This window comes from Phoxinus phoxinus (genome assembly GCF_949152265.1).
Source record: "Phoxinus phoxinus genome assembly, chromosome: 18".
Taxonomy (NCBI): domain Eukaryota; kingdom Metazoa; phylum Chordata; class Actinopteri; order Cypriniformes; family Leuciscidae; genus Phoxinus; species Phoxinus phoxinus.
In genome coordinates, this window is record NC_136893.1 from 4,303,603 (window position 1) to 4,330,174 (window position 26,572).

The following is a 26,572-nucleotide window of genomic DNA, read 5'->3' on the forward strand; positions in this document are numbered from 1 at the left end:
TACACAATATAGATTGTTTAAAATCAGCTTCACATCAATAAAGAAGCAAATAACAATGCTAATGTTGCAAAATTCATTGTGAAACTAATTCAGTTCCAGCTGTAAAGCAGCTCTACAGATGAATTTACTTTCAATTCAGTTCTCATCCGATAGTTTCAATGCAGTTAAAGCAATAATATTACTGAATATTAATTGTCTTTTAAAACCCCAAGAAAGTACCTTGAATTGCACACAGAAATAAACGGCAATCTGAAGGCATGAAAACCCTCTCTGTTTCCCACTTATTAATCTCAATACAATTAAAGCATTCGGTATTCCTTGCAGATTACAGCTATAGCCAGGATCTTGCCTCGCCGCTGAGGTCAGATTGCTGGTAAATGGCCTATTTTAGCCAAACGATCCATCCTAGGATGTCAATGAGTCGCCAAATCCAAAGCTGAAAGTTCATCATGCAGCCATGCACAGATTATATTTGAAGGCAATTATGCTCTACAAGACATGTTTTTACGCAAATTACGGCATGCTCTACAAGACATGTTTTTACGCAAATTATGGCCATTTCAGTCCTAAGAGATCAAGTGAGCATGTGGACTATTAAGAAGACCTAAAACATGTCAGAAGTTCACAATGCAAGAGAACATATCAGCCATTTGTGCAAGAGGGTAATTTAAGAAGCAGTTACCCCTCCAAACTGCATTAAGAAACCTCTAATTTTGTGTCTAGACCACAGAGTCTTCACATCGATTTTATAATTCATCTAATGCATCTGACGAAAACTCAAATGCACATAGCCTAGTGGTTTACTTCCATCCCTCAAGAAGTAATCAAACTAGACAAAAATCATGGGATATGTAAATTGATGTGTAACGTGAACACAGATGCTAATGGAAGCCTCGCAGCCATTTAAATCACTGCATATTTTAGGGTCATTAAATTGTGAATTCTGTGGCTATGATAGAAAAACAAGCAGTTCAAACACTGGGTTACCAGAGTACTAAAATAACTTAACTAACTAAATTAAAATGTAATACAAATTATATAGATGTTTAAAAAAACTAAAACTTTTTTTTTTTTTAAATGACAAAAATTTAATTACTAAAAGTTTAACTAAAATGAAAATGGAAAAAAATGTTTTATCCAAAATATGAATAAAAGCTATAGTAGTATATAGGCCATGTGTCCACCGAAGCGTTTCTTTCCCTAAGTCCAGCATATTTTTTCAGTTGTGTGCAATGGGAGTGGTGTGTGTTAAAATAAAATGGCGCTGAGCGTCTATTTCATGCAGAGTGATTGCCTTTTTTTTTTTGCAAGCCCAAAGTTGAAAAATGTTCAACTTCTAGAAAATGCAGAACAGTGAATGTGAATTTTTATTAATTTATGAAGCCACTGTAAATTCCAGTGGCGCCTCCAGAAATTTTTCATAGGGGTGGCCAGATGGGGCCACTTAAAATCTTGGGGTGGCACACCAAAACTATAAACCATAATTTCAGAATTGTATTCTACTGTTGTAGTAACCCATACGAAAATGTAATATATGACATATCCCTATATCGCTAGTGACGCCGTCATATATGTTAAATATAAGACAATATATAGCTATCACATATACATATCTCTACATATATGTTGATATAGGTTTTTAACATATATAAATTTGCCATATTAAATGAGTATATTGACATATATTAATATGATGTATATGATTATTATTTATATAATACTGTATGTTTTGACCATATATGTCACCGATATGTTTAATTTATATATGCCAAACTATTTACTATTTATTTCAAGTCTACAGATCAAGTCTACATATCCACATTTCATTTCAATTTCTATCTCATTATCCACATTTCATTTCAATTTCTATCTCATTTTCGAATCTTTTATAAATAAAATGTATTATTTATTATTATTTTACCTCTTCTTGACCAGCTCATAAAAACAAAACAAATACTACACAAATTCTATTTGAAAACTGATAATTATATATGTGACATGTATGTAAAAAAACACTATTATACATACATCAAATATATGGGCTGGTTTTAAATGTCAATTGTTCCATTTTCTAATAGGTTTTATATATGGGCATATATATGGGTATATATATTTTATATATGTGGATATATTTCATATATGTATATTTCATATACCTAGGCTATGTACATATATTACATTTTCGTATGGGTAAACCGGCCTGAAGAAAACTATCAGAAAGACTTAAGGAAACTCCTACTGATATACTTTGGTTTATTGTGTTATATTTAACGGACAGTGCATCACGTTGCATGAATTTCTTAAATGAAATAAACAGAGTTCACAAGCAGGTTAATAATAATACACACACTCCATTTCATCATTGCAAATAACACATAGCCTATGACTCGACTGACAAAACTAGGAACCAACAGACACATGAAGTAAACTTGTGTGTAGTTTATAAAGTCCAACCTTGCACTTGAAAACAATCTAAACTCTGTTTTTATGACGCAGCTCTTATTGATGCGACTTACCAGCAGCGAGAGATGTGAGACTCTGCTGGTGGTGACGTAGCTCCGCCCGCAATATCACGCACACAAATGCAACAGCCAATGTCGAGTTTTCCCAATTAATGCATGAATTTAACAGCATTATTTAAACTCTGTTACACATATACATGCACCACCTAACGACGTTAGCTAGGTAACTCTTGTCAAAACATGTCAAAGACGCATCAAAAAGCTGTTGTAACAGTATACTGTAACCATTTGGCACTTAAAAAGCAAGTCACGACACATAATTCCCCGTCTTCTTTTACTAAAGAATATTTTTTACTTATTTACTTACCGGTAGTCTTCGTCTTCTTTCTTAACTTCTTTTAAAATTGTTGACCGACGGGCACGCGCTGAGCTGTTGCTGTCTGAGCGCGCAACAGCGGCATGTACGGAGGGGCGGGGGAGGGGCGGGGGAGGGGCGGGCTACTGTGTGCGATCGAAAGTCTCGATCAGCTTGCCTGCCTGGCTGTGCATTAGGGATGAAATGCATAACTGATGCTACTAAATTTTTTACTGGCCAGTGGGGTGGCCAGTGGGGTGGCCAGGAGTCGGCCAGGGGTGGCCACGGCCACCCCTGGCCACCCCCTGGTGGCGCCATTGGCGAGAACAGGTTGCATTAAAAGTCAAGTCACCTTTATTTATATAGCGCTTTACACAATACAGATTGTTTCAAAGCAGTTTTACAGTGATAACAGGAAAAGAGCTGTTGTTAAGCTGAAGTGTAGATTCAGTTCTGTCGTAAAGATCATCAATTATTAAATAAGTTAATTTCATCTATAAAGCAGTTCTGAAAATAGTCCGAAGCCGTGGTATAACGATAAAAAACGTGAGCTATTTTGCATTTCGTGGAAGGAAAGTGTTATTGCATACAGAAAGGCCTTAAAAAAGCTAGATCTGCTTACTTTTCGACTCTCGTAAAAGAGAACAAACACAACACTAGGTATTTATTTGATATAGTGGCTTAATTAACAAGAAAGAAAAAAATGGAGAAAAAAAACGACACAATAACTGATATTTTGAAATAAAACAATAAAACAATAGATGTACTGTACAAAATGCAATGCAGTGACATTCCAACCTGGTCTCACAGCAATTTGTACGAATTTTACGAAGTGGCTAATTCGTACCAATTCACACGACCTCACTCGTACGATTTTATCTAAATCGTACATATTTTTACGAGTTGCCAAATTCGTATGAATTCGTACAAATTACCCACTACTGACCCCGCCCCTAAACCTACCCATCATGTGGGTTTAGACAAATCGTACGAGTGAGGTCGTACAAATTAACCACCTTTTAATCACTCGTACAAATTTGTACGAATTGGTCGTGAGAGAGCGTTGGACATTCTTAAGTCTCAAACTAATTAATTCAAACTATTGCTCTGTTGTGACAGTAGCAGCAATCTAGAGAATAACTATAATTAATGAAATAAAGAACAGATCATAATCTTTGCAAACAAGCTATTGCAAACATTATAAGTGCATCTGCTAATTTAAAGTTCAGATTTTGGATCAGATTTTTCCACCCTCTGTTTTGGCTGTACGGACCTCTGTGGCTGGTAAAAAAATAGTTCACACAGTTAATTCAGACATTCTCACTAAAGTCAATGGGCATATAAAGAGCAGGATGTGAGAGCTCTGCTCGCGTGTATGCAAGACACTCAAAGGAAATAGGCACGTATATCAAGGGTTCTGCGCTTCCAGGAACTGAATGGGGTTTTCTCAGAAATCAGCTCCTGTTTCCATTGATGACGGACACTCTTAACCCTTTTTCAACTTGCTGCTGTGCACTTCACACTCCTCTCTGCATCAAATGGACGTTTTAAGTTCCGGGCTGCGCAAAAATTATATGAAATTCTCAACATTTCCTTTTACATCTTTTTTTTCCCCAAAGATTATTTGCATTCAAAGCTTCCTAACATGGTTACCCATATTGCATCAGCGCCATTGACTGAAACCATTTATGAAAACCAGGGCTGATATTAAGGATTCTGGTGGTGGTCACTTATTTTGGGCTTGTTTTGTCAGATCATGTTGCTTCTTTATAATTTCAATGTGTTTATGAGCATGAATTATGCATATGGATAAATCAAGAATGGCTCTTAATTTAGTACAGCTGGGCTAATTTGTTAAAAATAGGTTTATTAAAACGATCTGATGACAGGCATGTGCGATGGAAGCCAGGATTGCTGGATTTAATATTCATAATGATGAAAGCTGCAGTCTATAACTTCTGAAAGTCCAGCTAAAACTAGATTAAGATGATGAACGTTTGGATCATGGAGCAGGTTCAAGCTAGTTTAGGTGGTTGAACTCTGGTCGGCAACAGCAGCAATGTCTTGAACTACCAATTAAATACCAAATTTTAAAACAAAATCAGCTTGACCATCTCAAAACCAACTCGATCTCAAGGCAATTCGTAAGAATTTTACGGGGTGGCTATTTCATACGATGACCCACCTCCTGACCCTGCCCCTAAACCTACCCATTACTGGGGTTTAGATAAATCGTACGAATGAGGTCGTACAAATTAGCGCTCACTCGTATTAATTTGTACGAATTGGTTGTGTGATAGCGTTTGATTAAAACACATTAAGATGTTTTTTAAAGCAGGAACTGGAGCTCTACAGATATAAAATCAGCTTGTTATCCATAGTGATCATTATTGAGTCTTACCTGGACACGACCAGAGGCAAAATCAACATCTTCAACATCCTCATCAGCAGCTCTCCAGGGAACTGGAAGTATTTCACTTCCTGGAGGTGAAAAAAAATAAAATAAACAAAAAACAGACCATTTACAACCAGTTCAACAAGGCAGAAAACGCTGAGAATCAACATGTGAGGGAATTATTGATATGCTATGGTGGATTTGGCCTTTATGCTTTTTTCCAAGTGTTCAGCTTTAAAGTTGCCTGGTCAGGGCTTGTTTCAAGATGGCCATCAGACATCGTGTTAAAGTTTTTACGTTTAATATTCCCCCCAAAAAACAAAAACTAAAGACAATGAGGTTCCAACCCACAATTAAGAAATGATGCCTCTATTGTTTAACTTCAGGCAGAAAACAGCTGACATCAGCAGATCTTGTCGAGTTGCCTAAATGCTTCTCTTTATTGGCACTCGGCAGTGACCGCAGTCCAAAACTGAAGAAACTGCCCAGCGATAATGCCCAAATCTCTCTCTCGCTCTCTCTTTGGTTGGATGTTTGGCCTGCGGTCAGGACTCTGAGAAAGCCTCTTTGCTTTAAGCTCTGTCTGTTTTGTGGTCTGCTATGAGAGCAGAGGACTGCCAGAGCGGAGAAATTAATCCATCTTAAAACCGCAGAGCCGCACTCCATCGACTGCTCACAAAAACACTCATATGACAGTAATATAGCTATACCGTTCAAAAGTTTGGGGTTTTCATGTTTTTGAAAGAAGAAGCCTCTTATGCTCAGGAAGACTGCTTTTTTGTAATCAATAATCAGAAAAACAGTAATATTGTAAAAATGTAAAACGGGAGAGAGAGTTGGGAGACGCGCGGAGTGTAAGAAGGTCAAGTGAAAATGACAAACACCTGTGTCTTGTTGCAGAAATTGTCGGGGAGAGACGGATATAAGCTGCTGGGAAACAGTGAGGAGGAGAGAGCTCGTGCTGTGATCGCCAATGAGAGCTGGAAAGGAATAACCATTGATGACTGTCACTGAGCACTTCTGTTTACAGCGGGAGTTTGGTTGTGTTCCTTTTTGTTTCAAATAAACAGCATGAGTCTCAGGAAGCCGACCCTGTCTTCTTCCTTCCTTCCTCTGAACATTGTTACACTGATGCCGAAACCAAGGACACACAGCCATCTGGTCCTCCACCAGTTGGATGGCCAGGTCCAGCTGCTAAGCCATGACAAAGGTCAGCCCCACAATGTCTAGTGACCTGACGCGCTGCTGCTCTGGGCTGAGGCCGACCCGCTGAAGAATGGATCGCTTTAGGTCGGTAGTTTCTGTGCTGCTATTTGCACCTCCTCTGACAGCAGGGGATGAGGCGTACCAGCCAGTGGGTTAACTTTTAGGCCACTCACATGCCCTGGCAGCAGTCCTCTCGAAGAGGTACAGGAACGCCAACGGGTCGTCCTGGGGACCCATCCTCATGAGGCACGTGAGTGGGCAGGGCTGATGTAGAGGGATTCCCCGAAACGGCTTGCCTGATCCTCCCTCCCTCACCAGCGCCTAATGTTGCTCTTGACAGAGTCCCGCGAGCGAATGGATGACATCCGCAAATGGCGAACCTGACGGGGTTTGCATGACGGTGGCGACGTTCTTCTTCCTTCCCGGCTTTCGGCACCAATGTAACAATGTTCAAAGGAAGGAAGGAGGAAGACGGGGTCGGCTTACTGAGACTCGTGGTGCCGTATCTTACAGTCGGTGCAATGCAGCGTCAGGCGCGACGCAAGTGTCTTTTGCTAGTTTCAGCCCGACGCAGTTATTATTTTCATGTCCTGCGCCACACTGTTTGAATAGCAAATGCATTTGCACCCATGGGCTGCTGGTCTGAAAACGAGGTGTCTTCAGTCGCATTGTTGGACCGTTGCTATTTTGAGGAACTGAAATAGCCTGAGCCATAGACCAACTGAAACCTGGTCTAAAGTCAATGGCGCAATATATATTTTTTGTTATTTAAAGAGCGCATTAGTAATGTGCGCCTAGGCGGGTCCACAAGGTGCATACACTGTGATGCAGCAGCACACCAATATATAAAAGTATTACAATGTAAGATATAAGTATAAAGATATGGTGGAATCCGGCTTGTCCCATAGATGGCCAGCTTTAAATTTGTTTGCTCGCTTTAAATTGCAGAAGTGGATTCGGACACGCCTTAAGTGCACTTTCCCTGCGCTTTAGACCATGCGCTTGGATCCTTAAAATAGGGCCCACAATTTTAATTTTAAACAAAAAGGAAGACAACCAAACTCGCGGTCTCTGCACTCTCAACAGAAATTCTCCGTGACAGTCGTCAATAGTTTTTGCTTTCCAGCTCTCATCAGCGGTCACAGCACGAGCTCTCAGATCGGTCTCTTCCCGCTCACTGTTTCCCAGCAGCTTATATCCGGTCTCTCCACAGCAATTACTCCAACAAGACACAGGTGTTTGTCATTTTCACTTGACCTTCTAACTCACCGCGCGTCTCCCAACTCTCTCTCCCGCTGCAGATCTCGCTGAACCACGGCCCCTCGCCACAATAATTTATTCCTGTGATCAAAGCTGAATTTTAGCATCATCACTCTAGTCTTCAGTCACATGATCCTTCAGAAATCATTCTTATATGCGGATTTGCTGCTAAAAGAAACCTGATTATTTTCAAAGTTGAAAACAGTTGTGCTGCTTAATATTTTTGTGAAAAAACAGTGATAAAGAGCAGCATTTATTTGAAATAGACATCTTTATTCTCACTTTTCATCACTTAAATGCACCCTTGCTGAATAAAAACATTAATTTCTAGAAAGAAAAAAACCCACTTTTGAACAGTAGTGTACATGAGGTACATTAACAAATCCTGAAAAAACGGTTTACACTGTTAAAAATGTTTACACAAAAATATTAAGCAGCACAACTGTTTTCAAACCAAACAAAGAGTGTGCTTTAGTGTTGTTTAAAATAAATGTCTTGCTCTGACATTTTGATCTAATGCAATTAAATTCAAATACTTTACGTTTTTCGTAATATTGAGGAATTGTGTTAATCTCAGAATACAGAGAGTGCATTGTAAATATCTCACTCCGTTTCAATTACTGATTACTCTGTTAATATAATGGGTCCTTAGAGAGGCCAATCATTTCTGAAGAGGAACAGCTGCTGGGAAAGAAAATAGTGAATCATCCCATCCAAACTTTCCTATCTGCCTGTTGCAATTTAAAAAAAAGATGTTCTCTTTGTACCTGCATGGATTAGATCACTTTAATTATAGTGGGAGCCACTTGCGTCCGCCAGTCTTGATGAAGGACGAGGATGAACATGTATTTTCCCCTCATTTTGCAAGATATACAGATCCATCATTTACAATGGAGCAATGATTGCCAATCCAATATTTCTTTAAGAACATCCAATGCTTTGTTTTTGAATGCATGGTTTTTGCGGCGGAATTATGATATGCCTTTGTTCCTACACTCTGAGAAGAATTACAAAGCAGTTGTTTAAAAATTACCCATTGATTTGTGCATAAGTGGCTCATCTGTGTGTGATGGCAGAGGCCAGATGGCACGCTTGTTCTCCTAAAGCGTAACAAGGTACATCATGCATCTTTTTAATGGTTAAACAATGAAGGGGCGATATACAACAGTACAAAAGACTTTAAAGTTGTGTTTAAATGGGAGTAATTTACACATTGGAGAGACTGAAAACAAGAAAATGGAATTATATTGAAAATGCAGAGCGGGATATTTTCCAAACAAGTCAAGATGAGGAAGAAGTTTAGTTGGTTACAGTTACCGGAAACTCTTTACAATAAGGTTTAATTTGTTAACTTAAGTTAACACCGGAAACTCTTTACAATAAGGTTTAATTTGTTAACTTAAGTTAACTAACGATTAAAAGCACTTCCAAAGCATGAATTATTCATTAAAGGTGCAGTAGGCGAATTCTGAGAAATGCTGTTGAAAGTGGATCAGACCGAGCACCAGAACACACTTGTAGCCAATCAGCAGTAAGGGGCGTGTCCACTCATGACGGGGGAGGTGCCTGTGTTGCATGGTGTATTGGTTAATTTGTGGGCGGGGCTATGAAGATCGGGGTGTGATATTTCTGGGTTGGGGTGTGTTTGGTTTGGCTTTCATTTTTATCTTGACTTTTACTAGTACATTATTAGAATCAAAAGTTGTATCTGTTAATATTATTTAATGGACCTGAGCTATGAGCTAACATTGAACAGTTGAATTTTGAGTAAATAACACTAACATTAATAAATACTAAATGAAATACCATTTATTTACAACATTTAAAATTGATTACATTAAAAGATTAATAATAAATACTGTAACAAATGTATTGCTCATTGTTACTTCATGTTAGTTAATGCATTAACTAATGGGACCTTATTGTTATTAACTTTCATTTCTAAACTGAAAACTGTCCAAATAAACTTTTAAGAGTAATTAAAACCAAACAGTAATATCATTTACATAATCTTGCACTTGCATGCAGATGTTTGTCCAATCAAATGCTCTCTAGAAAGATGATGCTTCTCCACCTAATGCTTTTAAGCAAACTAAAATATTTTGGTCATTTTAAAAAGGGGGACAAAGTGCTTCAAGATATTATATCCCAATTCTGGTTTCAAAATAATAATAATAATAATAATAAAAGCACTGATTTATTTGTTTTTATGGATATTTTTATATTTTGATTTCTCCATCTATGGGATGTTTACAAGCAAAACAAGAACAAGTCCTTCTAGCAGTCTGCTGTGCTCTAAAAGCCACTCCATAGTTGTAGAGTAAAAGGTTTCTTTGTTAGACTCTAAAAAGCAATTTAAGTGCTTTAGTGTCCTTGCTGAGCGGAACATATTAGTTGATGTTTAAGAGCAAAAACTCAAGAGGCTGTACACTGAACACCCAAACCCTCACCGAAGAGCTTCATTCAGACTAACACAGAACTGCTGCGGTTCAAAACTAATGAATTTCACTCGGTATAGATTTCCGAATAAGAACCCTTTGGGGCCCTTTGTATATTTGGAATGAAACTGTTTATATACTGTTGTATATATAACTGATATGTTATATTTTTTTGAATGTGTTAATCAAAGTACTGTGTTCTGAGTCAAACACAAATTTCCCTAACTGTGACTTTAAACCTAATCTAACCTAACTATCCTGTGAGATAGCCTTCACAATGTCACAATCGTCTATGACTGTTTTCTGAAAATATTTAGTATATGTACCTGTACACAGTGTTGGGGAAAGTTACTTTTAAAAGTAATGCATTACAATATTGTGTTACTCCCTAAAAACGTAAAGTAATTGCATTACTTAGTTACTTTTTTATAGAAAGTAATGCGTTATGTTACATTTGCGTTACTTTTGCTCACCTGGGCTGGGCTTGCTTGTTTGTTTTTCAATAACAAAAAAGTTATTCAAATGTAAAGGCCCTTTCACACCATAAGTGAAATGAATAAGCCTCAGGCTGAAGGAAATGTAGATTCACTCCTGTACAGTAGAGGGCGCAACCCAGAAAAGAAAGTTCAGCACTCTTTAACAATAAAAACTAAAAATAAAACACAAATGTGATGTTTATCTAAAGTCATTTGCTTATTAGTATGGTTGAATTGGATCATCGAAGGTCAGCAGCAAAGACATTGCTTACTAAAGTGAGATTAAATGCATAAAGTATATTTGTGCTATAACATATTTAATTTGTGCAGGTTCGTGTAATATTCTGAGTTTGCATTTCACTGTTTTTATTTATTTTGAGGTATACTGAATCTGTTTTTGTGCAAGTGAGATGTAAATGCATGCTCACATTTAGTCTAGAACTAAGTAACTTGCATTACTTATTAGAAAAAGTAACAGATATTCTGTTGTTAATTTAAAAGAAATGCGTTACTTTACTAGATACTTGGGGAAAAAAGTAATCTGATTACGTAACTCACATTACTTGTGTGTTACCCCCAATACTGACATATCAGGGACTCATAAAGTAGGCCTATGTCACTGTTCTGGTTCCTGCACCTCTAAACAATTCTGGCGAATCAATGAAATAAATAAATGTATTAAATCAAATGAATTAGACTTTTCAAGAAGTCATAGATGCAATCCAATAATTAGCCTTACTGCTATATTATAAGCAATGACACGTAACAAATGTGGAAACCTATTCCATTCATTTATTTTTATTACATTTTTTTTTATTACTTAAACTCATAATGTGCATCTTTAGCTACACATTGTCATACACACAAAGCGTCAGCAACTACACTGATTTAAGTGTCACAGTTTGATTCATTTAAAGAGCCGCAGTGGCTGCGTGCTGTAAGCTCTGTGATCCATTAACCAGCTCATTAGAGTCATTTGTTGGGGAGTCGTACTACACTCGTCACACTGAATGTTTTTCACTAAAAAGAACCGCTCACAAGAAGAGTCATTCGTTTGGGAATTGACCCTGGTCACGCTGTCCGTTTCGCTGTGTAGATTTAGGAGCAGTTTTGAGACACTGCATCAGTTGGAGAACGCACATACATTATGAGAAGATAATTGATGTCAAATCAGTTTGTCTACACCAAAAGCTCTGGTATTTACAACAAAATTCGGTCTTTGTAACATCTGACACTGTCATTTATTGCAGTATTCCAAGCATTTCCTTAACTCAACCTTTTGGCAGACAAATCAAATTCCATCCATCCATCATCTATCCATCTGGTATTTCGAATCCATCCACCCACTGTATCCATCCATCCATCCAACCATCCATCCATCCAGCATTTCAAATCCATCTGGCCATCCCTGGTCACTCTATCCATCCATCCATCTGGTATTTAAAATCCATCCATCCATACGGTGATCCCTGGCCACTGTATCCATCCACCCATCCATCCATCCATCCAGCATTTCAAATCCATCCATCCATCCATCCATTCATCCATTCATCCATCCAGCATTTCAAATCCATCCATCCACCCATCCATCCATCCATCCATCCATCCATCCATCCAGCATTTCAAATCCATCCATCCATCCATCCATCCATCCATCCATCCATCCATTCATCCATCCAGCATTTCAAATCCATCCATCCACCCATCCATCCATCCATCCATCCATCCATCCATCCAGCATTTCAAATCCATCCATCCATCCATCCATTCATCCATCCATCCATCCATCCAGCATTTCAAATCCATCCATCCACCCATCCACCCATCCATCCATCCATCCATCCATCCATCCATCCATCCATCCATCCATCCATCCATCCATCCATCCGTCCATTCATCCATCCGGTATTTCAAATCCATCCATCCATCCATCCATCCATCCATCCATCCATCCTTAATTCCAATAATTCCAAATGACTTTCTATTGCATAAGGGCATTTATTTAACATTGTAATTAACGTAGATTTCGCATTGTTTGTAAATTCTTGTTGACTCAATAATAAACTGCAATTTCAGAGTTGGATCTGTTTGCTTGTGTTTCATTTGCATATTAATATAACATTATGTAAAACGTTAGTTAGTTGACTAGTATGAAATTGTCCAACTAAGTTTGCGAATCATAAAAACCTGACATACCCAATGCATTTAGGTTAGTTTACAGCACAACAGCTCCGCGTCATCTCTGCTTCTGCTATATAGCCGTAAAGACTGTTGCTTTCTGCCTCTTAGATGCGCGCACATCTATGTGATGACGTTGCACAGAAACCCGTGTATAGAAAGTCATTTGGAATTATTGGAATTAAGTAAGAACTATCGTGCTGCCTGATTCATCTATTGGGGGATTTGGATGCCAAAAAGTTTTAGTCAATAAAAAAAGTACATTATATATAGTCAGGATATCACTCATAAAAAATACTAACATCTTGGTGAACACTCTAATTTCAGAAGTACAAACATCACAAAGTTCTTCCTCAAGACCCCAGGGCACCTGCTTAAATCCTGCCATCTAGTGGAACAAACTCACTAATTTCTCATGAGATGAGTGGAGCTGAAGATCAGCTGTTAATCAGGGAATATTGTTCCTGAAGCAAAGAATGGATTTCTTCACATAAAGAACCTTGAAATGGACTAATTCTCACACACTCGATCTCGATCTGACTGCACACAATAGCACTGCATGAAGAACAGACTGAATTCTAAATTGAAGACTTAAAGGGGTGGTATAATGCCCTTTTCACAAGATGTAAAATAAGTCTCTGATGTCCCCAGTGTGTGTGTGTGTGAAGTTTTAGCTCAAAATACCCCACAGATATTTTTATAAAGCATGTTAAAATTGTCACTTTTTGAGGATGAGCAAAAACACACTGTTTTTGTGTGTGTCCCTTTAAATGCAAATTAGCTGCTGCTCCTTGCACAGGGGGTGGAGCTTCAAGAGTTTGTGTCCTTTTTCCTCACACACACATGCACTGAAAATTTCAAAAACGTTTAGCCTTTTATGTTCAAACTCGAGTCAGACAATGATGGTACAACATTTCTGAATGGTTAGTTGGTGAATTTATGTAGCTTACGTGTCTATCTTCTAGTCATTGATTAGCATATTCTGTCATGAAAATCTATAAATAGGGGGCGGGGTTTATGTACATTTTAGGGTTAGTGATGTCAAAAAGCAACATTACACTAACTAAAGTTAGAAAAGTGAAATCATAATAAACCACCCCTTTAAATATCAGTCTGTTTTTCACGCAAAATTATGGAATGACTTTGGATAAATAAGATCATTTTTGGAGCTTGACGGACATGGACTACTATCTGTCACTATAGAAATGAGCAGTATGCATTCTGTGCTATATAGCACAACCTTCTTTACCTGTGTCCAAGTACAGTATACTCACGTAAATCAATATATGTTCTATAGCAAATCTAGCTTGTGTGATTGGTTATATCTTCCCAAAATGTCCAGCTCTAATCTGCTAAATGGCATGAAGATACTGTATTAAAAGGCATGAACTAAACTAAAAGGCATGAAGATATTAAGATATTATAAACAACATCATGATGTTCTGTAATGCGGCTTTGAATAAATTTGATGTGGCCAATAAAGTCGGCTCAAGAAAATTAAAACCCCTCAGATTTGTTTAAAAAGGAGATAACGGATAAATGAGTATTCACATTTCCTGCAGCCATGTGGAGATGTGATAAGCAATAAATCACCCATAATCAAACTCCTGTTATCATTTTCTTACCTCAAACCCATATAACTTTCTTTCTTTCTTTACAATACAGTGAAAATAGACACAATTACCGTTTGTCCAGCTCCAAAAGCCACTATAAATGTATCTTCTAGGCCATAACAGTTTTCTAAGGCCATACAATAGCTTTATGTGAGGAACACCCCAAAATGTAATTTGCTATTGACTGAAATCTTACCTTCCACCATTGCTTTCAATTCTCCCAGACATTTAGACCTGACACAATCATGATGCACGCGAGCTCCCATTGAGGTCACTCTTTTAAATGTCTCACTCAAGGGCACAAAATAATCACAGCATCATCTCTTTTGGGATCAGTTTGTTAGAGACTCTTCCAAACCTCTTGCTGGCTTTATCTGAATGTGTGAGATACTCCCGAACCCTCGATATACTGACTTCAAGAACTGGAGACTCATAACAAGCGCTGAAGGATTAATTTTCTTCCACAATGCTTTAAAGAAAACACAACAAAAGCCTCCTGAGCTTCAGTGAGAGCTTGCATTTCTACTCACGTCCAGCTGGTTTGACACTCAGATACGAGTCCGACCCCAGAAAGCAACAAAGAAAGAAAAAGAACCTCCCAAATCTGTCTTGGTTTTGAGCTACACTTATATGAAACGTAATGTTTTGGGGTATTACCAACCCGATCTCATGGCAATTTGTACGAATTTTACGAGGTGGCTAAATCGTACCAATTCATACGACCTAAGTCATACAAATTTGTATGATTTTTGCTAAATCGTACATATTTTACAAGTTGCCAAATTCGTACGAATGACCTACCCCTGACCCCGCCCCTAAACCTACCCATCACGTGGGTTTAGACATATCGTACAAATTCGTATGAGTGAGGTCGTACGAATTCGTATGAATTCGCCACCTTTTAATATCAAGCGTAGCGTCAGTTCTGGCTGGTCATGTTAGTCAAGCTCGCATCAGTGACTCTCAGCTGACCCACATCTACCTATAGGAATACGACGCCTATCACTGTATACATATATAAGCTCCCTCAGTATTATCAGCAGCTGTTGCCCTCCTCCATCCCCAGCTCCACCTCTCCTCAGTCACGATTTGGCATTCTGATTCCCCTTGAATCAGAATAAATTCTCGAATTATGTTGTACTTTAAAATTTTGAAATAATGATATCTGCAAAACATTCATGTTGGTTCTGTTCTGTTACCGTAAGGGGGGTTATCGCTCTTATCCATGTTAGGATGCGCAGGGAGTTCTCGCCCAGAACAGAACCACACCGCCAATCCAAACTGTATGCTAATTGTCAATCGTATTTGATGATAGTGGTCCTGACAGAACACTCCTACAAACTCGTACGAATTGGTCGTGAGATAGCGTTGGTTAGCGAGTTTTTCAATGGTGGAAACAAGATGCGTTCATTAATCCATGCAAAAGATCATAAATCATAAATTATCCATCATCTGGTAATGTATTTTCATTCATCTCCCTGCAAAGAAAACTACAGGTCATAAAAAAGAAGTGTGCTTAGTTGAATTTATTGTGCGCTTGTAGAGTAAAACAAATCTTTAAAAAGTAAAAAACATTTTTACACTGTACTTGCAGTCAATTTAATATGAATGAAATTTAATGTACTTAAAGTGAGTCCACTTTCATGACTAACACTCTTACACTTTTAAAGGGCACTTCTCATAATGTAAATTTTTGACTTTAAAGTGTATTTTAAATAATTATGTTTTAATAATTGAGTGTCAAAAACATTACATTCATTTCGTACTTGTTTTTATAATGAGTACTCTTTTTAAACGTCTACTTCTTAGAAGAAAGAAAAATGGAGATAATTAACTTGAACTGTTTATTCAACTTTTCCTTTAAACTGGTTTTAGCCAGCTTTTACAGAATGGCAAAGTCTATATACAGTATATATGCACATTTTCTGTGATCATCTGTGACTATCAATCTAAAGCATTCAGACTTTCTCAATGCCTCTATTCAACATGTGCATGCTATGTCTTCTTGTCTCTTGTTCACACACGGCAAGGCAAACGCACTCTCGCATCCGAAAGAGAATAAACAAACGCTGCTGTTCAAATTACACTAACTGCATGCACAATTCTTTGGATTCTGTGAATATAAAACTACGCTAACAAAAAAAGCCGCTTCTTCAAAGTGTCTGTAAACACTTTTGTGTCCAAATGGGAGTGTTTCGTCTACCAATTGCTTTGCCAAAAACACGATAAACACAGCCCTTCAAACTAATGTGATGTACGACTGACGCCACCTCTTAGCGGCCCACAGCATATTTTCCGTGCCAGCGCTGAGATTATGTCAAGGCATTACATTGCTATCACTAAGCTTTACACACAAACACAGAGCACCTCTCAGAACAGCGCTCTCCACAATGCAAACAACAAAAGAGATTCTGAATTGTGAGAAAGCTTTCTAAAGCCAGCTTGGAAATCTTTCTAGGAGAAGCACTTCCACAGCAGGGTTTTACATTGATCAAAAAGCATGTCAAAGTTGGTTGTGTATAAAAATTGTATTGAGGAAAAAAAAAAAAGTTATATTATCCGACAGGAAAAAAAATAGTTTGATCGTTTTAAAAGATGTTTTAAAAAGACATCATATATAAATACATGAACATATAAACAGATAAATTATGATATTTTCATGATTACAAGCACACACTCCACATTGTACATTTTAAAAGTATGTGAGTGTATTTGCTTATCTACACTTTAAAGTCACCATGGAATCAAAATGGACAATTCTTATTTTTATGCAATATTTCAGTATTTATTATAAGCGACTTATCTGTGCACACTTTTTTTTTTTAATTCATGTGCCTCGTAATCTTGAATCAAAATAACTTCCCCTCCCTCTTGCACTGACATCTCTTCTCTGATGACGAGGCAACCTGTCACTCACATGAGATCCACCAATAGCAAACCATAACCATCAAATCAATTCCACAAGCCCCGCTTTGTTCAAATTTGTTCTTGTTCGAGAAGGAGTTTCACTCGGATATAGTTGTAATCGAAATTATCCAACCCCCATTGCAAATCAGGTTTATTTGCAAAATTTTCAGCAGTTTGCACTGAACAACAAATCAAACAAAAGCAATTGAAATAATGTTTCAAGTGGTTTCCCCATTTAACTTATAATGCTACTTTTAATGACGCCTGTAGTCTTAAAATACTTAATGGCAAGCATCTTTAGCCCTCAGTCGAACACCTTTTTGCTGTTATGACCTGCTGCAAATGAGATGTGGAACCAGATACCAGCTTCTGGCTGCGTTTCTGAGGAATCTGAGCCCATTCCTCATGAGCAATGTCCTCCAGTTCAATTATATTCTTGGGTTTGTGTGCTACAACCACCACCTTCAAATCCCAACCAGAGATTTTCTATGGGGTTCAAGTCAGGTGACTGTGACGGCCACTGTAGAATCTTCCAGGACTTCTTCTGCAACTAAGCCTTGGGGGAATTTGAGGTATGCTTGGGATCATTGTCCCGTTGGAAGGTCCAAGACACCCAAGCTTCAGCTTCCTCACTGACGGCATGAAGTTTTCTCCTAGGATTTTGTGATACTTCAATGAATCCATCTTGCCTTCCACACGCTGCTGGTTTCCAGTGCCAGAGGATGCAAAGCAGCCGCAGAGCATCACCGATCCACACCATGCTTAACAGTAGACAACATAAGCTTCATTCTTCTTCCTCCAGACATACCGCTGATCCATAGGGCCGGAGAGTTCCAGTTTTGTTTCATCGCTCCACAGAACAGAATCCCAACACTTCTGTGGCTTATTTATATGATTTTGAGCAAATTGGAGCTGACTTTCTTGTGCTTTTGGGTCAGTAGTGGTGTACTTCTTGGAGTTCAGGCATGCGTTTAGTTGCCACAAAGTCTTGCTGCAGGTCTTTTGCAGTCACTCGAGAGTTTTTCTGAACCTTTCTTCTCAGAATTCTGGTTGAAGCTGTTGTTATTTTTCTGCCCGTCCAGGTAGTGTAACCACCGTTCCTTTAACTTTAAACTTGCGAGCTATGCTTCCAAAGGTGTCTCTATGATCATTTAGTGCCTTCACTATCTTTTTGTATCCTGAGGGGCGATAATCTCTTTGCTTTACTTTTTTGACCATTCTTTTGACTTGATATTTCTGACTTGCAGTCAAACATGACACTCAACAAACCCAGCTAGTTCAGATATTTCATGGGTTCTAGCTCAAGCACACCTGGTGACACTAATGAAGTCCTTGATTAGTTGCATCAGGTGTGCTGGAGACAACACGTTTTGCAAATTTGTGCTGTTGTGAGGGATTCTATTCAAGGGGTTGAATAATATTGAGACTGCAGAAGTCATTAAGTTGTATTTCAGTTAAATTTGCGGAAACCACTTGACTTTTGTTTGATTTGTTCATTGTAAACAGCTGAAAGTCTGTAAATGTTGCCAATAAACCTGATTTGCAATGGGGGTTGAATTATTTCACAATAGAGAAGAAAATACTATCACAACTGCTGACTTGATAGTTTTAAAAAGTTAATAAAATCTGACATCCTTTAAAAATAAATAAATAAATAAATTAAAGCTTTTTGGTAATGTTTCTTAATTTGGCCTATAATTTTTCTTTTATGATCTGCAGTTGTAGCATAATTTAAACACAATAACATTGTCTGTAGTAAAATGGCTAGCTAAACGTGTGTGTGTGTGTGTGTGTGTGTAGTGCTTTCGGGTTAGTTAAGTCTCTTCTTTATCCTCTTATGACTCTCATACATAATTCCTGCAAAACCTCCACACATCGTAGGCTCATAACCTGTTTCCTGTTTGATTTTGTATAAAAATAAATCAATAGAGAGATATAGTTGTACTTGCAGTGTATTGTACATAAATACCCAATTATATGTTTGAAATAGTGTATTATACTCTATACATATAAATAGTGCATGAGAGATACTAGAAGCTATTCTCTTCCCATTCCTAAGGGTCTCCTCAAAGGACTGTGTGTGAGAGACAGAGAGATAATAGAGCGGTGTATGAAGTGAGGCAAATATTTGATGCTGGACTGGAAATAGCCAATAGGAACATATTTTGAGATTTTGGTGCAGTGTGATTCTCGTGCGTCACAGATTGTGAGAACATGCATTACATTCATTCACATTATCAGTCAAAAGCTTGGAATAATTACGTAATTAAAATGAAATAATTTTAATTAAGATTTTTAATGTTTTTGTAAGAAGTCTCTGCATTTATATAATTGAAAATACAGTAAAAAAAATATTGGGAAATATTATTATAATTTAAAATAACTATTTTCTATTTGAAAGTATTTTAAAATGTAATTTATTACTGTGATAGCATGACAGTTATGCTCGTTGGTTCCCGTCATCCCAATTTCCATCAATTTGGTCTTGGAGACTCAAAGTAAAGCGAGGAACCTTTTGAGACTATTTTTTTATTTGATTGTTTTGATTGATGAGGACTTCTCCATCTCTTGTTGTTTTTAAATCCAGCTTAAAGACCTATTTTTACTCTCCTGCATTCGAGTAATGTTGTGTATATATTTTAAATTAGTCGGTGCTCTACGTTATGCATGTACTGTATGATTTTGATACTTGATTTTTATCTCCTTTTTTCTATTACTTTTCTCTTTATTTTATTTTATTTTTATTGATTTGTTTTATTGTACTGTTAAGCACTTTGGATCAACTACGGTTGTGTTAAACTTGTCTTGACTTTTGTTAAATGTTAAATCATCCTGTTTTCACCTCTCAAATATATATCAAGATTGCGTGCGTCCAATGATATATTTCTAAATCCACACTAAACAAACTGCAAAATGTGCAAAACTCGGCCGCCAGGATATGGACTGTGTCCAGGATATGCAATCACGTCACTCTAGTTTTGTCAGAATCCATTTTAGAGTTCATTTTAAAATGCTGTTGATGTATAAAGCATTGCTTGGCTCCACATTATTGATCTGAATTGTTAAATTCCTATATCCCAAATCATAGATTGCAATCTTCACAGTCCAACTTGTTGGTTGTTCCTCATAAACGCTTAAGATCTATGGGTGACAGAGCTTTCTCTTCATATGCTGATTTTTTAAAGGTTGACTTGAGTTTGTTTTTTTTAAAACTAGAAATGAATTAATAATAAATTAAATTAATAAATTATAAATGTCAATTGACTGTTTTTCCCCAACAAAAATCTGAAATGTTTCTTGAGCAGCAAATCAGCATATTATGTGATTTCTGAAGGATCATGTGACACTGAAGACTGGAGTAATGATGCTAAAAATACAGCTTTGCATCACAGGAATAAATTACATTTTAAAATATATTAAAACAGCTATTTTAAATGGTAATTTCTTTCATGGTATTACTGTTTGTACTGTATTCTCTCAGAACCATTAAAACAAATTATTCCAACTTTTGACCAGAAGTGTACATGAATTAGATTGTCATGTTCCTGTAGCTCGATTTATCAAGCTTAACACTAGCAACACCAATGGGTCATGGGTTCAATTTTCAGTGAATGCACGTACTGACAAAACATCGCTCCTCTGGATAAAAGCATTCGCCAAATACATAAATGCATGTAACATTTTCTTTATTTCTTTTATAGGTCCAAACTTGGTTTCTCTAGCAAAATAAGCCAATTTTTTTAAAAGAGCCCATTCCAATTTCGCTGAAACGGCCGATAGCATCACCGACCTGCTTTAAACGCAGCGAGGCTAAGCAGCATTTGCTTAATGTACAATTACTAAGAGCATTTGTATGATTGGACAGTAATCCCCGGCCGTCACAGCAAATGGCCTCTGGAGGTTTTATTTTTAGGCGTATTTGAGAATCATAACGGAGGTTTTAGTCAAAGCGGCCAACGTGAAATGGGGGGTGGAGGGGATGCCACCCTTAGTTTCCTGTTCATTCAGTCACTGTAGTTTCACTGTAGTGTTATTTTCCATTACAAATATCTGAATATTCTAAAATCAATATACATTTACTTGGGGAGCAAAATTACATTCTTACATATATAGTCTTACATTCTAAAAAAAAAAAAAAAAAAAATGAAGCAAATTTATGCTTAAGACAAAAATAGATCTGCCAGTGAGATAAGCAAAAATAATATTGCTTCCTCTTGAAGATAATTTTTCTGACGCCTGTTAGCAGATTTTTTTTTTAAGCATAAACAAATTGTTTCAAGTAAATGTGTCTTGATTTATTAATGTTTAGATATTTTTACTGTACAACCAGAAGACCTGAGGAAGAAAAAAAAAAAAAAATTTGTTTTTTTGCCTTAATCCTAATATGACTTGAGATTTCAACCAGTTCAAACGATAAATGAGATGTATATATATATATACATACATATATATATATATATATATATATATATATATATATATATATATATATATATATGTGATGGATAAAAAAGTATATTGACGGAAAATAAAATCTCAAAATCAAAACCGGGGTTGATGCCAAAACGTAACCAAATTATTCAAGACTGGGGTGAACCGAAAGCAATAGTGTAATAGTAAAACTCATACTGATCAAACAATAACCATTAAAAAAAACCCTGATTTTAGCCTTCTTCTGGAAAGTCATCTATAGGAAACCCACAGGTCATTTGTACCAAATGAGACCAAGTTTGTGACCATACTGACACTGTAGATGGGGTTGGAAAGGGTTTTGTGGGAGTTTTTTGGGGAGAATTTTACAGTGCTTTGTTGACAGAATGACTAACCTGCTCCGAGAGGTTCTTGGAGCGCAGGAAGAAGCCGAGAAGACATCCGATAACCACGGCCAACACTGAGAGGATCAGCAGGCCGTTCTGCTTACAAACCCCTTTCACTCGCACCCACACTGCATCCAGCGCCACGGCCATCGTGTGTCCCACGTCCACAAAACACCAGCCACACTAGCAGATCTCCATATATCCACCACCCAGATCCAGACGGGAGAAGGACCCACGCAGATGCACCTTGGACAGAGCGTGAACGAGAAAGATAATTGCAGTTTTGCTCAGAACGTGGGTAAAACTCTCATACTCTTTCTTTCTCGTCTCTCGTTCTTCCCTATGCAGCTATAGACTAAGAAGATCATCATACTTTTCAAGCCTACCAATATTTCCAGCCCATTCGGGATGGATCGGCTCCGCCCACCTTCCAGCTCAGCCAATAGGAAGCGAGCAACAGTTGGTGTTGTGCACAGTGCGGGCAGCATCAATCCTATTAGCAAAAGCACGCTGTGTAAAGGGGTCTGTGGCCTGGATTACAAACACAGAGCATCAAATGAAGATGAAACTGGCTGGATCTATTTATAAATGACACTGAATGAAGAGAAATGGTCTCTAAAGATATGCATGGTAACAGATGCATATCTTTGTGCATTCTTCAGGGGGGAATGAAAGTTTGAGGTTAAAGTGCAACAGTTTTTGATCTGATTCTTAAGGACTTCACTTTTATTAGTAGCATAACCATTTAAAGAGCTGAACATGCTATTTGTAACATTGGATATGTAGTTCCAACTCCACAGAAATGTGCATAGCATATTTAAGATATTGATGTATGCGATATGTATGAAATATTGAGTAAATTATATTGGTTAAGGTCATTGTTAGACATGATGCATGTAAATATATATATATATATATATATATATATATTTCCAATTCTCCAATTACCTAGTTGCTTATTAGCATGTATATTACTAGAATATTGACTATTTAATCTAAGCAAATACTAATGCCTTATTTTGCATGACCATATTCTCCCTTAATTCTACCCAAACTTAACAACTACCTTACTAACTATTAATAGGCAGTAACTATGAGTTTATTGAGGCAAAAGTCGTAGCTAATAGTGAGAATTGGACCCTAATCTAAAGTGTGACCAAAGTTAGGATGCATTAAAGTATTCAAAAGTAACAGTAAAGCCATTTATAATGTTTTCAAGATTTCTATTTCAAATAAATGCCTTTCTTTTTACCCTATTCATCAAAGAATCCTGAAAAAAGTGCATCTCGGTTTCTTGAGCAGCAAATCATCATATTAGTATGTGACACAGGAATTAATTACATTTTACAATATATTCACATAGAAAACAGTTATTTTTAATTGTAATAATATTTCACAATATTACTATTTTTGCCATTTAGCATTGGTGAGCATATACAATTTTACCAACCCTACATTTTTTAACAGTACGTGAATAAAAGAAGCGAAATGCCAAACTAAAATAATATATGAAAAGTGGTGTACGGCTGTACGCAATCTGCACAGTCAGTGATTTTTTTGCACAGGAGATCAGAGGTTCACAGGAGCGTTAGATGACATAATCCCGGCACACCACACACATCTCCGCTCCTCATTCACAATTAATCCAGAGCACCGAAGGCTAAGCATTGCACTCCAGCTGTCTTATTCATCAATGATTCTCGTAAGAGGCACAAGCGCTAGGGTCAGTCGCTACACAGAACGAACAAATAAGAGCTTTTAGAGGAAGGATGTGTTAGATTAGTCGTTCAGATTCTTCATTTAAACCCGCTGGACCCCTGTGAGTGACGACTCGTATATGAACTAGCCTCTCAGTACTCATGATGATGGTACTAATGTGACAGCTAAATGTCCCTTTGAGACCTAAATAAACTGCACTTAATTAAACCGATTAAACCTGCCAGAGCATCTTCAAAAGTGGTAATGATTCATTGCTACATTGTACATGCATTCCGCTTCGTGTCAGACGAAATTAGACTTACACATTTTTTTCCTCTTTGCCTTAAAAAGGAACCGAATGCATTAATGTATTAACTATAGCATTTTCATAATAAAGGTTTAGTTCACGCAAAAAAAATTAATTCTGTCATTAATTACTCACCCTCATTTTGTTACAAACCCATAAGACTTTCGTTCTTCTTCGAAACACAAATCAAGATCTTTTTACTAAAATCTGTGCGATTTCAGTCCCTCCGTTGACAGCTACGCACCAACCACTTTGTCGCTTCACAAAGTTCATAAAGAGATTGTAAAACTAATCAGTATGAATTGAGCGGTTTAGTCCAAATTTTTCTGAAGACGCTTTCATTCTCATTTAAACATTTATCAACTCACACATCAGTTGTGTATGTTTGCTTGACGTGCGAGAACCAATGAGGTTAATTCTTGTGTTACGCAGCACGTTTGAGCTTCAGCAAGAACCAATGAGGTTTGTTCTCGCTAATCAAGTATGTTTGGTTAAGCTTTTGTTTATGTTCGCTGATCAATGTTTATATGGTAATAAAAGCCTAAATTAAATCTGTTCATCATATAATTATGTCAACCAGCAGCCATATCACCCTGTAGCCCATGGTTGCCCACTAAAGCTATGGGTTGAGCCTGGTTAATACCTGGATGGGAGACCTCCTGAGAAAACCAGGTTGCTGCTGCAAGAGGTGCAAGTGAGGCCAGCAGGGGGCGCTCACCCTGTGTAGGTCATAACGCCCCAGTATAGTGATGGGGACACTATACTGTAACAAGCACCGTCCTTCAGATGAGACATTAAACTGAGGTCCTGACTCTCTCTAGTTATTAAAAATCAAAGGATGTCCTTTGATAAAAGAAAATAACGAGCATTGGTTTAAACCCCGGCTTCATCACTCCATCTATTCTCCAACAATAAGCTGGTGTGTGATGCTGCACATTGGTGGTGGTTGAGGAGATTCCCCGCTTCCATATGTAAAGCGCTTTGAGTACCCAGAAAAGCACTAAATAAATGTAACGAATTATTATATAGTGAGTCTCTTCAGAAATTTTTTACTAAACTGCTCAATTCATAAGGATTAGTTTTACAATCTCTTTATGAACTTTTTGAAGCGTCAAATGGTGCTTTTCCACTGCATGGTACGACCACTTAAATAGTACCACCTCGGTTGAGGTTCCAAGCGAGCAGTAGCGATACTAAAATGTAACGTGTAAACACTGCAGATCACTGATTGGTCGGAGAGAATCGTCACTACCAGCATCATTGGATTTGCGACAAGAGACACCAAACCCGAACAAAGTTCTTCGTCTTGCAGTGAAAGACATCCACATGTCGAGAATAAAGAACGCCATTCCATCAATATGCTCCATTGCTCCTGTGATGTGCTTTGTGTCGTGTTTATGATTGTCACGGCAGTAGAGGCGGTGCAACTATAACTATCAGTCTATAATCCAACCCACTTTGAAGTGGTACTAAACTGCTATAGAAAAGCAAACGTGCCTAGACGTACCATGCAGTGGGAAAGTGCCAAAAGTGGTAGTTAAGTAACTGTGGAGGGACAGAAATCACTCGGATTTCATCAAAAAGATCTTCATTTGTGTTACAACGAAGAACAAAAGTCTTTCAGTTTTGGAACGACATGAGTAATTAATGACAGAATTTTCATTTTTGGGTAAACCATACCTTTAAGGAAATTATATATATATATATATATATATATTTATTGCAGGCTTGAGGACTGCAGAATAAATTCATCAGAGCCATATTACTTTATATGGCTCAATGCTTAAAAAATGCATGGATGAATTCTTTTTATTTTCAGTTGTTTATTAACTGGAACTTTATTCAATTTAGTTAAAAATTCTGTCATTATTTACTCACCCTCATTTAATCTAAAACATGCATGACTTTCTTTCATCGGTCGAACACAAAAGGGGTGTTTGGCAGGATATTCACATTCCTCTTTCCAGTCAATGAAATCAACCATGCTCCACAAAAGGACATTCTGAAAATGCAAAAAGCTTTTTGGGTTATTGTGTAGTCAATATGATTGGCTTCACACAAATGGTATGATACCATTAGACTTTTGTATAAAGCTAATAATATGTCCTTGTTTTGATATGGACACCCTTGTCAAGTTCCTCCTTTGTTCTGATCCACAACAAAGGACAGAAAGAGGCAGAAATGTTAAATTAGGTAAATGCATCGACTGTGTTAACAAATAACTGCTACACACATATTTAATTAATTTCAGCTCTAAAGAATTCTAAAACAAAAAACACGATTTTAACGTGACAAAATTGCTAAGTCAAACTCCAGCACTATTCTGAATCATCTGCATTATTTTCTCAAAAAGTCTCAAAACTTTCCCAGCATTCAGTAGAAACAAACTGTTGTCTGCATAATGTGGAAGAGGCTGATGTTCGTGTTTGATGAAAAGCTTTTTAGGACATGGACACAACT

At 37.3% G+C, this 26,572-nt stretch overlaps 1 protein-coding gene across 1 annotated transcript in view; it reads right to left on the reverse strand.

Moving 5' to 3' along the window:
* The window catches only part of slc1a7b (solute carrier family 1 member 7b), a gene marked incomplete at its 3' end in the record, with an annotated part of 48,048 nt that overhangs the window by 14,866 nt on the left and 6,610 nt on the right, over positions 1-26,572 (reverse strand). The window contains exons 3-5 of the mRNA XM_079588839.1: positions 22,494-22,638; positions 22,117-22,353; positions 5,219-5,298 (exon numbers count right to left, since the gene is read on the reverse strand). Coding sequence (XP_079444965.1) covers positions 5,219-5,298; positions 22,117-22,257 — 221 coding nt within the window. The 5' untranslated portion in view covers positions 22,258-22,353; positions 22,494-22,638. The remainder of the gene's footprint in view (positions 1-5,218; positions 5,299-22,116; positions 22,354-22,493; positions 22,639-26,572) is intronic.